Genomic DNA, 17,414 nt, shown 5'->3' on the forward strand with positions numbered 1-17,414 from the left:
GTTTATATATATATTTAATATATAAAAATTGTTTATGTTAAATATATTGTTTATATATATATTTAATATATTTAAACATATATTGTTTAATTATATCCACATGGCAATCCCGTGGAGGGAGTGTCATGAGGCACAGGTTACACAGTGATTAAGAGATGAGTTCTGAAAGCAGCTGCCTCCATTACTTACTAACCAAGTTGCCTTGGGCAAGTTATTCACTTTTTCTAATCTCTAAAATGGGGACAATAATAAAAGTAACACTCACTTCATAGGGTTGTTTTGAGGTTTTGCTTCAGACATAAATTCTACAACCGTTTTTGTCACATACTAAGTGTGAAATGTTTCCTGTTATTACTTTGAGGTTGGAGATGAGATTGATGTTCATAAGAATTAACTAATCACAAACCCATACTGTTAACAAACATAGACCTTGAAACCTGACTTACTGGCCCCAACTCCTACTCCTATTCTGTCTATTCCTCTGTAGAATGGATATAATTTTTAAGTTGGCTTTTGTTCTTTCAAATTACCTGTGATAGTTTGTTGTTACTTTTCAAATCAACTTTTAAAGAGAAGAAAATATATTACAAAATACTTTAAATCTATAGATACTTAGCCTACTCAAGGGTAGAATAATGATTAAAAGTGTGTTAGTGTGATGAAATAATATTGATTTTGATTGTGTTGTACTTCTAGTGATGGGCTTCAGTATTAGGAATCAGCCATTTGCAATGCATTTATTTCAGGAATTTTAAGGCCAAGTTGAGTTCCATATATGAAATGGACCAACCTAGTTCTCTGAATGTGACTTTTTGTGTGTGTGGAAGCTTCTGCCATTAGTCTGACTTCTGTAGGTAGGCATGGCATTCTGCACATTACCAAAAAGTAAAATCTAACTTGCCCAGACAAAATGGAAGAAAATTCATTATGTCTTCCATTCCCAGACGTCAATTCCCTGGAATCCCCCTGGGGGGATTCTGACTACTGACTACTCTTTAAAACTGTAGGAGAAGTCAAGGCCATTCTGTATGTAGGAATGTATATAAACAAAGGGGAATCTATGCAACTGAAATTAACATGGTAGATACACATACAGATTTCCAGGGGTTGGGGGTTTTGATTTTGTTCTTCTTCTGAATGGAAGAACCCACATACATAAAAAGTAAGCAGAATAGTATTATGAACAACCATATACTTACACATCACCTACTGTTAACAGTTACCAACTGACAGACAATCTTGTTTCATCTATATCCCCACTCACTCCCTAACCATGTATCATATCAACACAGCCCAAGTCATTGTTTAATTTCATTTATAAATATTTCGGTATGCATTTCTGAATGATAAGCATTATTTTTAACATAACCACAGTATCAATATCGTACCTAATATTAACAGTAATTCCTGGTACTGGGATGTCCAGGTTCAGAAGCACATATCAAGCAACAGAGCATGAATTTCGACGTAAGAGAGACTTCTGGGCAGCAATCTGGAAGAAGAGCAAAAGGACTTCCCTTTATACTGCATTCATATAATATTGAGAAAATCTCAATTGGTTTTGCTTTTCGGCCACACTGTGTGGCATGCAGGATCTTAGTTCCCCATCCAGGGATCAAACCCAGGGCCCCAGCAATGAAAATACTGACTGTTAACCATTGGACCGCAGGGAATTCTCAAGAAAACCTCTCCTGTTAATATCAAAGAGAAGAGTGGGACTGCTGAAGGATATCCTGAGGGTATTAAAGTTTCTATCAGCTGTCAGGGTCCCCTCGGTGTTGACACAGTTCTCTAATACTCAATGGAAGTGAGCTTTTCAGCGCAGTAGTTTTTGCCTGGAGAATCCCAGAGACGGCGGAGCCTGGTGGGCTGCCGTCTATGGGGTCGCACGGAGTCGGACATGACTGACGCAGCTTAGCAGCAGCAGCAGCAGCAGCAGCAGCTTCAGCTGCCCTCTCACTCTGCATTGGCCTCTCCTCTCTCTGATTTCTAAGTCCTGCTTGACCTTCCAATTTGCTCAAGCTCATTTCCTTCATGAAGCCCACCTCTGAGATCTTCATCCTCGAATGTCATTCCCCTTTTGCATTTTCAGCATTGACACTGACCTGTTACCCTGAACAGCAAGAACAGTAGCAGTACTCACAGCAAGTGCCATTTTCTGAGGCCTCACCACATGCCTGGGCTGTGCCGAACACTTTGCCTCCATTACCTCCTAACACTGCAACTCTGTAAAGCAGGTGTCCCATTTTACAGATGAGGAAACTTAGCCTCGGTGCAGATAAGTGGCTTGCCTAAAGTCACTGTTTGAAGTGACATTGTTGGGATTTGAACACAGGTATAGTGTGACCTCAAAGTCAGCCTCCCTGATAGGTCACCTTTGCGTTTAGCTTTTTTCACATGTCCTATATGCCTGAGTAAGCTGTAGACTCTCAGAAGCCAAATAATATGGTATTCCTCACTGTTGTTAATCATGATGCAATAATTTTCTAACCTGATTTAATTTTAAGGCTGTTAAAACTTTGAAAGTTCTTTACTACCTGAACTTTCTGTCTAGTGTATAAAGTGGATAAAATGAAATGTTTTATTAGCATAATATGGTATACATCATCTTCTAAGTCAAAAAGCTGACTATAGTCAAACTGCAACAAAGTAAAATAAAATCGTTGCTGTTGTTTAGTCACTAAGTCTTGTCTGACTCTTGCAACCCCGTGTGCTGTAGCCCAGCAGACTCCCATGTTCATGGGATTTCCCAGGCAAGAACACTGGAGTGGGTTTCCATTTCCTTCTCCAGTGGATCTTCCCTATCCAGGGATCGAACCCGTGTTCCCTGCACTGGCAGGCGGATTCTTTACCACAAAGCTACCAGGGAAGCCCTTTGAAAGAGATTTTCCTCTCTATGCATGCGTGCGAAGTCACTTCAGCTGTGTCACACTGAGACCCTGCAGACTGTAGCCCGCCAGGCTCCTTTGTCCACGAGATTATCCAGGCAGGAATACTGGAGTGGGTTGCTATGCCCTCCTCCAGGGGACCTTCCTGACCCAGGGATCAAACCTGAGTCTCATGTCTCCTGCATTGGAAGGTGGGTTCTTTACCACTAGTGCAACCTGGGAAGCTCTTCCTCTTTATAAGTGTATTTAATTAACTACAGATTGTGAGAGCAGTTGCTTTCTCATTTTCTTCTTCTGCCTATTTTCAAAAACCTGTACCGAGGAATGCTTTGTGGCTTTGCCTCACCCTTACTGGGTTTCCATGATAAAATTCCCAATTACTTTATATGAACAGTTGATGTTCACACCGTTTTATGTAGAGGGCTACTAAGTGCAGCTTCTGGTCTCCTAGCCACCCTGCTTTTAACTAGAATAGTATCATAATTCCTGTAAAGGTACAGAAGTTGACTCTGTAATCACATAAAATCACATAGATCTCTTGGACTGGAGTTAGTGCTAAAACATAAGGTGTGTGTTGGAGAGGTGGGTGGAGGATAGTATCCTGCTTGAGAAGACCTTGAGTTTCTGTGGAGAAATTCAGACTTCATCTCATGAAGAATTCTTGGTGCTTCCTTGGAAATCAGGATGGCAGATGGGAGAGATATACAAAGCAATTATTTGGCAATAGTGGGAGAAAGACAGAAAATAAGCAAGACACTTGCAGTAATCCGACACAACACAAGGAATACCAGGTTAAGGCAGTAGGAGAGAAAAAGGAATAGACACACGAAATAATTTTTAAAAATTGATAGAATGTTCCTGTATGTGGAATTAGATTTAGCTTTTATTAATGTTGTTATTCATTTTTCTGTATTACAGTATCCAAACCATCATCAAAGCTTCATCAAATGAAGCTTCTGTACATTTGTCTATTATTTTTCTTAGACATCTGGTTTGATTTTTTGTTATACTGACCATGAGACTCATGGTCATCATTTTCCACCCTGGAACAACTAAGGTGTGATAGAAAAGAACTCACTGGGAGCCAGATGTTAGAAGCTCAGCTGAATTACCTGTGTAATGTAAATGAGTCACTTAATGCCTCTCATCTTCTCCAAAGCACATTGTAAATGACCAGATCGTATGCATGTATACTCTGTGCTATATGATTTCAAAAAAAGCTTTTGACACTAACTTATGAATTGTCTGCTCTCTTGTTATAAGGCTAAATTTATTTCCAAAATACATACTAACATTTTGAATTCTAAACACTCCTCAAATTCTTATAGCAATAGATAATAATGCTTTCATGGCCTATACAAAGAATTTTTTAGATATCACTTCCATTTTATACATAAGGGTTTTTCTCTCTCCTTAAGTCAATTTAAAAAAAAAGAAAAAAAAAGGAAGAATCTGTTTTGGTTCAGGCATTTGACTAAACTTTATCAGCAAAAGCAGATCGATAGCAAACCTACTTATGAAATTCTAGGGCTTCCTGATAATGAAATTCACTGAAACTGAGCAGGTGAATACTGCAGAATTTTGCATTTGGCACTCACTCCACATTTCAGGCCTGTCTGGAACCAAGAAATACAAAGATGTCTTAATTTTATGGCTAATGATAAATTTTGATATATTGATTGAGATTAAATTATTGATTTATGGTTTCCAATAGTTCTCATAGCTTAATAATACTTCACTGGTTACTGTATGTATGAGAGCTGTGGATGGAAAAACCAGAAAGACTATACATGCATACATGTATACATTGATAACTTTTAGCCATCAGCGTAAATTATATAAGTCAAGTAGGGTTTTCTAATTACATATGATCTTCATATGATAATATTACAGACATATGACTAAATTTTCAAATAGCATTAAAACTCTCTTTCAGATGGTAATGATAACCCTGTATGTGAGCCAGCAAAAGAGACACAGATGTAAAGAACAGACTTTTGGACTCAGTGGGAGAGGGAGAGGGTGGGATGATTTGGGAGAATGGCCTTGAAACATGTATACTATCATGTAAGAAACAAATCGCTAGTCTAGGTTCAATACAGGATACAGGATGCTTGGGGCTGGTGCACTGGGATGACCCAGAGAAATGATATGGGGAGAGTGGTGGGAGGGGAGTTCAGGGTTGGGAACTCATGTACACCTGTGGTGGAGTCATGTCAATGTATGGCAAAACCAATACAGCATTGTAAAGTAAAAAAATAAAATAAAATAAAAAAACTCTCTTTCATATATCTATCTAGATATCTAGATAGATACTTACCTACATAGGTAGATGATATATAGATGGATAGGTAGATAGATAGACAGATAGAGAGATTGATGAAACTAGCATCCTGATGGAAGTATCTAATTTGTTTCTAATAAAATATTGAAAACTTTAAAAATTTAATACAGCAGAGTGTTCCTTGGTCTTAGATTGAAAAGTTTGAAAACTATCGCACTCCTGCTGTATGCATAGCAATAGTGGACCTCTGCCAGCAAAGGCCTTTATCACAGCATAAATGGGGTTTTAAGTGTTTGTTTCCAGTGCAGGTTCTTGCAGCCCAGGCACTTCCCAATCTCATTGTTTCTTTGTTCTAGCGGATGTACAAAGGGTTGACTGTTTTGTTTTCTGGCTCAGAGAGATTAGATAAAGCCTGCATTTCTGAACTTCACCCTCTAGGCACGCAACCTTAAAATTCATTTTTTATAGCTTTTATTTTGCAAATTATATGTGTTTATATCATAAGGATCATAACATTACTTTCTTTAACCTTTACCTGGCTGCACTGTGCATGTAGGTGACAGTATTGATCCCATTTGAACAATCATTGGAAAGCATCTCTTTCTCTCGTTCTTGTCCTTAAAATGCCTCTTCAGCAAAAACGCATCACCTCCGTTGGCTATGACAAGGTTGCTCTTGAGTTTCTCGGGTTATGAGAATCTCATGATAACAAGAAAACTTTTTGTGAGGGGAAATTGTATTCTTTCCTTTTATTATGGTGTCTTTAATTGTAGATTGTTATGTAGGGTAGAAAATTTAAATAATATTGCCACACATACACACAGACACAAACCCATACTGTTTTTCCTCAAGAACTCATAAATGAGAATCATCTTGGGAATTTTTTTTTTTAATTTTATCTTAAGGGTTAGAAAGTTAGTTCATGGGAATAAATTGATAAGATTTTTCCAAGTTTTTTTTTTTCTTAAGAAAAGCAATTAATGCTATTATCAGTTTAGTCTCTTAAAAAGATGGTATTCCAGTTTTGCCTCCATTCTGTCAGTGATTCGGAGAAAATTTCTTTTTTATGATCTCATAGACAGAATACATTGTATACCAGGTGCAGTCTCTGGTATATCTTGTGATTCCTCCAAACATTTAAAGAATATAGGTACTGTTGTTATGCTCCCCAGACAGGGGGAGAAATGGAGTTCGGACTCCAAAGCCTGCTCTCTCTGCCACTACTTCTATGACAAGATTGTCCCAACTAGAAGAGGAATAATAGTAATAGAAATAACAGCAAACATTGAACACCATGTGCCAGACACTTTTTTAAGTTCTCTAGATAAAATACTCAATTTCATCTTCATAACAGATCTACTGAAAAGATAGTATTGTTATCAGCATTGCGTGGAGGACACAGCTGAGGCACAGGGAGGTGAAGGAATTGCTATACAGCTGCAAAGCGGGAGACCCGATTCAAGACTCTAGAGTCTACACTGTTTAGCAGCTGTGAACCTGTGCTGCTGGGGTATAAACCATAGAACCTTGGCCTCCTAGCTCACCTGTGCTGTGGAGTCCCAAAGTTTGCTGCCTTGACTTGGCTGTATTTAGCCTATGTGTGACATCTCTGGGTGACCCACAGTCTACTGAGCTGTTTGGCTATAAATGCCTTTTGAATATAGAGTAAGATTACCTTGTTCCTATTTGTATTTATGCTAATGACAAGTGAAGACTTTCTTAAAACATATACTGTTCTAGGAAGATGCTAGAATTTCTTATTTCGTGAGTAAAATATAATTTACCAGGTGGTAGATAAGAACTGAGATCACTCTGCCATGCCACTAAAACAGTTAACCTGCCTCTTGAAATTTAGTCTCCAGTATCTTGAGCTCATTTCCTAAAACAAAAGCCAGGTAGGATTTCTGAAAACGTTGTATACGTCACTGTCAGCATTTCTTCTCCCCATATTTAGGGTGAGGAGAGCCTCATTACTCAGATGGTCACACAGCATCATCTGCTCTCTAAATCTTATTCCCTTAGTTCCTAACCTGGAGATGTCCCGGTCATCCTATTTTAAGTTCTACAGTGAAGATTCAGTACACAGGAAACAGGACTCCTCAAACTGACCCATGGCTTTGAGAACTGAAATTAAGTGCACAGCCAGGTCCAGGACTAACCCATTCCTGTCTGCTCTAAGAGTTCTGGCAGCTCCAAAATGTCCCAGAACTCAAGTTTAAAAAAATCTAGGGACATAAGGAATCCCAGTTTCTAAAAATATTTATTTGGCTGAGTTGGGTCTTAATTATAGCACACAGGATCTTCACTGCACAATGTGGGATCTTTCCTTGTGGTGCACAGACTCTCTAGTTGTGGTGCATGGGCTTAGTTGGTCCAGGACATGTGGGATCTTAGTTCCCCGACCAGGGATTAAACCCACACCCCCTGCATTACAAGCAGATTCTTTACCACTGGACTACCAGGGAAGTCCCAGGGAATCCCTGTTGTTGGGAGTATTCATTTTGGTGAACATACCTAACCTTGGCTTCATTACCAGGTTTGTATCTTTTGTGATTTTCTGATATCTAAGAACAACCCAAAGTTTTGTAAATGTAAGCCCCTAAGCCCCACAACCTAAAAAAGAGAACATTTAGCAGAAATTTTAAAATTATTTCTTAATATCTATATTTTCTGTTGAGATTTTCAGTATTTATCCAGGAAGAGCCTGGATGTTTGTCAATGTTTGAAAAATGCAAAACCTGCAAGCCAAAGAAAATGTAACCTTGCTTGGATCTCCAAGCTCAGAGCTGTTGAAACAAAAAAGTTTTATTAGAAAAAAAGGAGTTTATATGACTAATAGCTAAGGTAGATTCCGTTTTTAACTGCAGTGGTTTGGAAGTAGTGTAAAATGCCCATTCATATCATGGGCAGCAGAGTTCTGAAAGTGTTGAAGGAAACTGAGTCTGGATTGTAGCAAGGTAAGAGTGCATCTGCAACAGTCCTCAAGCCACCTTCTCCTTTTTGGTTTTTGCCCCATAGATCCTTTACCTCCTGCTAGGTTTGAAGTCAGTAAAGAGAAAACAACTTCTACCAGTTTGCATGTTTGGTGGACTCCTTCCTCGGGAAAAGTCACCTGGTATGAGGTACAGTTACTTGATGATAACCAAAAGATACAGATGGCCCAAATTCAAGAAAGAGCTTCACGAAATGAATACACGTTTTTCAACCTCACTGCTGGTAATAAGTATAAAATTGCCATCACAGCTATTTCTGGGGATAAACGTTCCTCTACAATGTATGCCAATGGATCAACAGGTAAGATTTGTTTACATGTAGTTGAGTAGTTAATAGTCTATACTCCTTTTGAAATTATATTAGTAAGAAGTAAAAAGCAGTAAGAATGCCGTGAGATCAACGATAGATAGACAGACAGACAACGAAACTGTTTGATATAGAGGAAAGACTGGACTGGAAACAAGGAGGTGGGATTGGGCTGCCACCTTGCCAGGTGATTTTGAACAAGTCATGGAGCTTCTCTGGGACCGGAACTTTCTCCAAAATGAAGATATTTCCTAACAAGTCTTTGCTTGAACCCATGCCTCTCAGTATCAGTGGCACATTACCACTTCCTTCCATAACACACTGTCTTATCATTCACTCGCCACTGATTTTCTCTCCTGCTTTGTTGCTCTTTCAATTTTTCATCTTCTATAGTTCTTTCTTTTCTCTTTTCTTTTTACTACTATGCCACATCATACTCCATTGGCAAAATCTACCTTGATACCTGTTAAATGGGGGAGATAGGTACACTATGATGTAGCTTTAGGCTGTGGGATTTGAAAAGAGCATTAATCCAGATCCCAGTAAAATGTCAAGGGTGCTATTTTCATTAGTTATTACACAAATTACAGAGAAGCAAAAATGAATGTGTGGTTTCAAATAAAATGTGTTTATATATTTTATAAGGAAATTATGAATAACACTTTGGAAATGCATTCTATCCCACTAGTGCCATCCCCAGTGAAAGACATTGGTGTTTTGGCGAAAACTAATTCGCTCCTGATTTCCTGGTCACGTGGCTCTGGGAACGTGGAACGATACCAGCTGATGTTAATGGATAAAGGGATTCTAGTTCATAGTAATGCTGTGGACACTACTTTCTACACTTTTCATGGACTGACGCCTGGTCACCTCTATAATGTCACCATTGTTAGTGACGCTGCAGGGCTGCAAAACTACAGGTGGAAATCAGCCAGGACAAGTAAGTTTCCCTAGCTTTTCTGTACAGTAATAAGCTCAATTCAAAGAAATCTTTAATAAATAAGGTTTATTATTTGAATAGTGGCAGTATAGGACAAATTAAAATCCATAAATTATAAAAGACCTTAATATGTATCCATATTTCTACTTAAAGAGGGATTCCCTTTTATTCTAAAGTTTAGGCTAGCCCTTGGCAGCGTTATGAAATAGCAAAATTAATCATGGATATAGTCTCAGCTTCTCTTTTTATTTAAGGATTGTTACTTCCTTCTCTTAAACCAGCATCCACTGCCTTTGTGACATCACTCACAATGAACCAGGATTACTCTTCTCAGTGCTATACAAACACCTACTCCTGTGAACCAGCCATTTCCCAAACCTTCTCTTCTATGAAGCATCTACTGAGACCCAATTCTATAGTTGTTTGCATAGGCTGACATAGCAAGAAAGCTCATCTGTGCTCTGCTAAGTTTTAATGAATCGTGTATATACACACATACTCATTCATTTGTTCTTTTAATCAGTATTTGTAAGGTGCAAACGATATAGTCGACATTGTAGATGCAACAGTGTCCAAGAAAGACAATGTCTTTGCCTTCATGGAGCTTCCATTCAAGTGGATTCTAATGCTTCTAGTCAGTCTACTGTGTTAAAAAATCCCCTCCTTTGGGAAGCTATGTATGTTTAAGAGAAACTCTAAAATATGTAGTGCCCAAGGCAATGGCACCCCACTCCAGTACTAATGCCTGGAAAATCCCATGGACAGAGGAGCCTGGTGGGCTGCAGTCCATGGGGTCGCTAAGAGTCAGACACGACTGAGTGACTTCACTTTCACTTTTCACTTTCATGCATTGGAGAAGGAAATGGCAACCCACTTCAGTGTTCTTGCCTGGAGAACCCTAGGGACAGGGTAGCCTGGTGGGCTGCCATCTATGGGGTCACACAGAGTCAGACACGACTGAAGCAACTTAGCAGCAGCAGCAGCAGACATTATTCTAGTGGGGAGAGTTCCTGAAACTATAGGAGGTTGGTAGGAAAGATATTTGAAGACACCTATATATTTACATATTTTTATATCACACTTGAAAAAAAAAGTGTATATATATATATATATATTAGCAAAAAAAGTACTATATATCTTATTATTTATGTATATCAAGAGCAATTACATTTCTAATTTGCCTGTGCAAAAACAGTGTGCTATATCTGTTATTTTAGTGAAACATTATTAATTTATATTATGCCATTAGTGAAGCCAAAAATTATAGCATAGGCAAAAGTTAGAAAAAATATTCACCAAAGTATCTCCTCTTTGTTATCATTTCCTTTGATGAAATAATAGGACAACTCTTAAGCTTTAGCTTTATCATGATTTAATATAAAAAAGAAAGTACTTTTAGCACAAAAATTTATGATACCCAATCAATCAACCAATCTATTTATTATGTACTTGCTGTTATTAAATACATAAAAAAGATGGGTGGAAATTAGGCAGATGACCGACTTCTTTGAGGAGTCCACTTAAAGAATTTCAGAACTGGAAAAGACCATTTTAAGTTTTTTTGACCCAAGCCATCATTAAGCTAAAGGCCTCTAGGCTTAGTGAGATAGACAGAACTGTTCACTAACCAGACAACCTTTCTTTGGTTTTGTAGTATTTTTTTTAACATCGTGAAGTCATTTTCTTCAGAGCAGAGACTGTGGCTTGTAGAGATTAAAATACAGGTCAGAATTTGGCCATAAGAGTGATATGACATCCTGAAATAAAATCTCTTTCCTGTTCTTCCTAATTAGCCCCCATGGAAGTCTCAAATCTGAAGGTGACGAATGAAGGCACTATGACTTCTCTAAAAGTCAAGTGGCAAAGGCCTTCCGGAAATGTGGATTTCTACAACATTACCCTGTCTTACCAAGGGACCATCAAACAATCCAGAATATTAGCATCCCAGATTACTGAAAGTCAATTTAAAGACTTGGCCCCTGGACGACTTTATCAAGTCACCATCAGCTGTGTGTCTGGTGAATTATCTGCTCACAAGACAGCAGTGGGCAGAACAGGTGAGTCTAAGGCTCCATAAATTCCTTAGTTGCTCAAATCACTCTCTGATCCATCTTAGAATGGGATAAAATAGTTCAGTTCAGTCGCTCAGTCATGAGCACTCCAGGCCTCCCTGTCCATCACCAACTCCCGGAGTCTACTCAAACTCACGTCCATTGAGTTGGTGATGCCATACAACCATCTCATCCTCTGTTGTCCCCTTCTCCTCTCACCTTCTATCTTTCCCAGCATTAGAGCCTTTTCAGATGAGTCAGCTCTTCGCATCAGGTGGCCAAAGTATTGGAGTTTCAGCTTCAACATCAGTCCTTCCAATGAACATTCAGGGCTGATTTCCTTTAGGATGGACTGGTTGGATCTCCTTGCAGTCCAAGGGACTCTCAAGAGTCTTCTCCAACACCACACTTCAAAACCACCAATTCTTCGGCACTCAGCTTTCGTTATAGTCCAACTCTCACATCCATACATGACTACTGGAAAAATCATAGCCTTGACTAGAAGGACCTTTGTTGGCAAAGTAATGTCTCTGCTTTTCAATATGCTGTCTAGGTTGGTCATAACTTTCCTTCCAAGGAGTAAACATTTTTTAATTTCATGGCTGTGGTCACCATCTGCAGTGATTTTGGAGCCCCCAAAAATAAAGTTTCCACTGTTCCTCCATCTGTTTGCCATGAACCAATGGGACTGGATGCCATGATCTTTGTTTTCTGAATGTTGAGCTTTAAGCCAACTTTTTCACTCTCCTCTTTCACTTTCATCAAGAGGCTCTTTAGTTCTTCTTCGCTTTCTGCCATAAGGGTGGTATCATCTGCATATCTGAGGTTATTGATATTTCTCCCAGCAATCTTGATTCCAGCTTGTGCTTCCTCCAGCCCAGCATTTCTCATGATGTACTCTGCATATAATTTAAACAAGCAGGGTGACAATATACAGCCTTGACGTACTCCTTTCCTATTTGGAACCAGTCTGTTGTTCCATGTCCAGTTCTAACTGTTGCTTCCTGACCTGCATATGGATTTCTCAAAATAAGGCAGAGGGAAAGTTCCCCACCTTGGGGAGTATAGTCTGCATAATTCCTGTGGAGACTGAGAGCGCCTATGAGTGAGGGCCCCCTGTGCAGAGTCAAGCAGAGGGTTGATTGCATTTTATGAGCTTTTTAAGCAAATGGATATGGATTGATTTCTGAACAGTCTGTATTACTGGCTCTGCCCTGTGCTCTTTCATGTCACACTACTTCAGTAGCATAAATGAATTAGAACTGATACTAATCAATAAAACATTTCTGATCAACTCTTATAATGAGGGCTTTGTTGTTGTTTGTTGTTCAGTCACTCAGTTGTGTCCAACTCTTTGTGACCCCATGTTTACCAGGCTTCCCTGTCCTTTGCTATACCCTGGAGCTTGCTCAAACTCATGTCTATTGAGCTGGTGATGCCATCCAGCCACCTTGTCCTCTGTCGTCCCCTTCTCCTCCTGCCTTCAATCTTTCCCAGCGTCAGAGTCTTAACCATGTTTTCCATAAATTATTTTATTATGCCACCAAACATTTATGCAGTGCCTTCCTTGTATAAATTATAGTATCATGCACTTTCAGAGTTATTAAGATGGTCCTTCAGCCAAATATGGTCTGTGACCTATTTTTGTGCAACACCAAACTGAGTGGTTCTTACATTTTAAAGCAGCTTTAAAAAGAAAGAAAACAAAAGAAAAATAGAAATATATGGCCTGAAAATTCTGAAATATCAATATTTACTTTGCTAACCCTTGTTTCTAAGGAAGTTATATTTTAATCACACAAAGGTAGAATATGCACACAATTTTTTAAAAATATTACATTTTAATGATGTAATTATATTGATGTTTCCATGGATCAGGCACTGACTGAATACAGCATTATTTCATTCAGTTTTCACCAAAATCACTAGATGCCTTATTGTTATCACCAGTTTATAGATAATTCAGAGAGGTCAAATAACTTGTCCATAGTCATCCAACCAGTAAGTGATGGAGTTTAAACCAGGCTGTCTGATTCCAGGGTCCATTGTCTATGTTATTGGAGATGCCAGATAAAAGCCATAAATGTGGTAAGAAAGAAATGAGAAGCTCTCTTTCAGAAGATCAGTAAAGATTCTGGGGAGGCAATGGCCTTTAACTGGGATTTTTAAAATATGAAGCTCTTGGCAAGTTAAGAGGGAAAGGAGGGAAGGGCATTTGAGGTATAGGGAATAATAAAAACAAAGACACAGTGGCAGAGGAGCCCAGGCGATCTAAGGTCTAAGGATGAGAAACTGGAGGCCAGCATTCACTAGTGGGGAATCAGGGAGGGGCCCTGCAAGGAGACGTCAGGGTGAAGACTGGCAGGAACTGGGCTTTGACTTGGGAGAGCTACAAACTCTGCAACAAAGACTTGATGTTTTATTCTGTAGTTAATGGAGAAACCTTGAATGTTTTTGAGCAAAGGAATAATAAGATCAGAGTTATATTGCTAGAAGGTTAATCTTTTCAACTGGAAAAGAAAGGAAAGTTTTGTGACCACTATCTTCTGATAGATACCATATCCATCAGTGTCACTGTCATTAGAAGCAATATCAATTGTCTCTAGGGCTGGTGTGTAATTAAAAAAAAAAAAACAGCATTCGTATCACCAGGTTATTAATAGTGTTACAGAAGATCACACTACTGATATATTGCTAAAATGATTTTCGCAAACATGTCTCACATGTCAGATGGCTCCAAATGACTCATTTGCAATTCACAAACATCAGGAGGAGATAGAAATGTTTTGAATTGCTACTATTAGGTTTCTTATCTACTGTCTGCCATGAAAAGTGAACAAGTATCCTTACCTTTGGATTTTGGTATCTCCTTGTGACATCATTTCACTGTTTAGTTCCACAGAAAGTTGAGGAACTGGAGGCAAACAGCAATGGTTCTACGAAGTCCCTGGTGGTAAGCTGGTCGCCCCCTGCTGGAGACTGGGAGCGCTATCGTATCCTGCTCTGGAATGATTCTTCGGTGCTGCTCAACATCACCGTGGGAAAGGAGGAAACACACTATGTCATAGCTGACGTGGGGCTTATACCGGGAAGACAGTATGAGATAGAAGTCACTGTTGAGAGCGGAAATCTGAAGAATTCTATGCGTTGCCAAGGCAGGACAGGTACGCAAATATTATGGTGTTAATGACTGACAGAACCTTAATTTGGACCTTCATCCAAGTAATTCAGGTAACCATCAATATCTTACCCCAGCATTCCCTGGATTTGAGACATTTTAAACTGGTAGACTGAAATAGGTTGGTAATGTTTAATTTTGTCAAATTAGAACAACAGAAATCACTTCCGCTAGTAAGTCCATTGTATAAAAGAAAGACCTTTTTTAACATCAAAAGAATAAGGAAACAATCTGGGTGAATCCTCCCCACAAAGTAGATATTTGATAACTATTTCTTGGTAGTTAGTGTTAGAGAACCACTGCCTTGACCCACTGCTGACTAATGGGAGAGTTTCAGGTACCACAAAAGAGTTGTTAAAGCAATGAGGGATATATTCAGATTTTAGGGCAGAGGAGAGTGAGGTTTCTAAGACATGGATTTCAGTGTTCTTGCTGTCACCATTACACTGTAATTCCATGGGCAAGTCACAACCTCTCTGAGTCCATTTCCTCAATTTTCAAGTAAGAGAGTTGACCTCTAAGCTCAACGTTTCTATGAAAATCCCTGTGGTGTGGAATATGCCACACTTAGAGGGAAATTCAAATATATTCTCTCTTAGTCTCGCGTGATAATAAGGAAATAACTACACTGATGCAGTGTTCTTAGAAGAATGTCAAAGAAAAGGACCAAGGACCATGTCTTTAGCTTGCCAACTGTGTCTTCCAGTCATCTCTTCATTTTCCAACTGTTAATATCTCCTGGATGATGATCAAAAATAAATGACCCAGTAATTTCCAAGAGTACTCTTTTGAATCCTTATTTCTGGTTATGTTACACAAACAACGTTTTTTGTGATTAGCTTCTTTTTTTTTTTTGATAAATGCTTATAAGCATTCAGAAAAGAAATGTTCGACTAGAACACTCCTGTGGGTAGAAAGGAGCAGATCTCTAAAGAATACTCAAATGTATCCGAGTAAATCAATGACCCAGACATTGTTCTTGTTCAGTTGCTCAGTCGTGTCTGACTCTTTTCTACCCCATGCACACCATGCTCTGTCCTTCACCATTTCCCAGAGCTTGCCCAGACTCGTGGCCATTGAGTCAATGATGCCATCTAACCATCTCATCCTCTGTCATCCCCTTCTCCTCCTGCCCTCAGTCTTTCCCAGCATCAGGGTCTTTTCTAATGAGTCAGTTCTTCATATCAGGTGGCCAAACTGTTGGAGCTTCAGCACCAGTCCCTCCAGTGAATATTCAGGATTGATTTCCTTTAGAATTGACTGGTTTGACCTCCTTGCAGTTTAAGGGACTCTCAAGAGTCTCCTCCAGCACCCAAATGACCCAAATGTCTACTGCTTTTTTCTCAGTTCCCCTGGCTGTCCTTCATCTTCGTGTCAAACATGCCAATGAAACCTCACTGACCATCATGTGGCAGACCCCTGCAGCAGAATGGGAGAAATACATCATTTCACTCATCGACAGAGACCTCTTACTCGTCCATAAGTTGCTTCCCAGAGATGCCAAAGAATTCACTTTCACTGACCTGGTGCCTGGACGAAAATACATAGCTACAGTCACCAGTATTAGTGGAGACCTCAAAAATTCATCTTTAACAAAAGGAAGAACAGGTGATATTTTAAAATAAATGTTAGACTTTAAAAGTATCCTGTCTGCTGAATTATGTAACATTCATCTTATAAATGTTCATTAAGAGCCTATTCAGTACTGGGCATACTGGGCATTGTATATATCTATACATTCATGTTTCATGTTTTCCGTATATTTGCTCTCTGGGCTATAGTCTGGATAATTTCCTCAGGTCTTAGTTTTAGTTTATTAATTCTTTTTTTAGTTTTATCTGATCTATTTGAAAGTCCACCCATTGAGTTTTAAAATTTAATTGTTATGTTCTTCACTTTTAAATATTTTCTTTGGTTGTCTTTCAAATCTGTTTTGTATTCAGTTGCTTTTCCATTCTCCCGCTTCTATTACTTTAAGTAAATTAATGACTTTCATTTTCAATCTATGTCTGATTAGTCCAGTATCTGAAATCATCAGGAGTTCAGTCCTGTTGTTTATCGAGTTGTCTGCCTTTGCCCATGGTGCTTTACTTCCTCAAATGTTTGTGATCTTTACTTTAAACTCATATATCTTGGATTTTTATTTTGTGGGAATTCTTTGAGATAGGTTTCAGAAAGAATTTTCTTTTCTTGAGATTCTTTCAGGTGCACAGGATCTCTAGCAACTCAGACATTTAATCGAAATTATCAGCTTGAGGTTTTTGATCACCCAGGTTTTATGAAGTTGGGTTGCAAACTCGCTGAAAATGTGATGAATTCTCAGTGGAAGTTTTTTCTCCCAATACTAAGGAGGCTGAAGTACATGGGGAACAGGGAGAAAATATTTATTTCACTTACATTTAGAATGTAAGCTTTCAGGATTCAGTATTATGCAGAGTCACCTATGAGGTTCCTCACCCTGGGAAAGTCCTATTCATAGTTCCAGCAAAGCTATAAAATCAAAGCTTAGGTTTATATTTGAAAGGTGCCCTCATGGTGAAAGTCTGCTTCAGCTATCCAGTTACCTCTCTCACTTTATTATAGGTTTCTGAGAATTCATTACATTCTTGACAACTCATTCATATATTTACATTTTTATGTTTTGTCCAGCATGTGCAGTTGTGTTTATTGAGGGGATTTTCATGGTTGTGCCAGAAATGAAAGTGTTTTTGTAGTGATTTCCCTTGTTGTGCAAAAGCTTTTAAGTTTAATCACGTCTCATTTGTTTTTACTT

General features: G+C 38.7%; 1 protein-coding gene across 1 annotated transcript in view; it reads left to right on the top strand.

Moving 5' to 3' along the window:
- PTPRB (protein tyrosine phosphatase receptor type B) overlaps window positions 1-17,414 on the top strand; it is a 120,979-nt gene that overhangs the window by 39,328 nt on the left and 64,237 nt on the right. The window contains exons 5-9 of the mRNA XM_052639583.1: window positions 8,191-8,466; window positions 9,161-9,412; window positions 11,206-11,469; window positions 14,358-14,627; window positions 15,989-16,249. Of these exons, the coding sequence (XP_052495543.1) occupies window positions 8,191-8,466; window positions 9,161-9,412; window positions 11,206-11,469; window positions 14,358-14,627; window positions 15,989-16,249 (1,323 nt within the window). The remainder of the gene's footprint in view (window positions 1-8,190; window positions 8,467-9,160; window positions 9,413-11,205; window positions 11,470-14,357; window positions 14,628-15,988; window positions 16,250-17,414) is intronic.

This window comes from Budorcas taxicolor, chromosome 5 (genome assembly GCF_023091745.1).
Source record: "Budorcas taxicolor isolate Tak-1 chromosome 5, Takin1.1, whole genome shotgun sequence".
NCBI lineage: Eukaryota > Metazoa > Chordata > Mammalia > Artiodactyla > Bovidae > Budorcas > Budorcas taxicolor.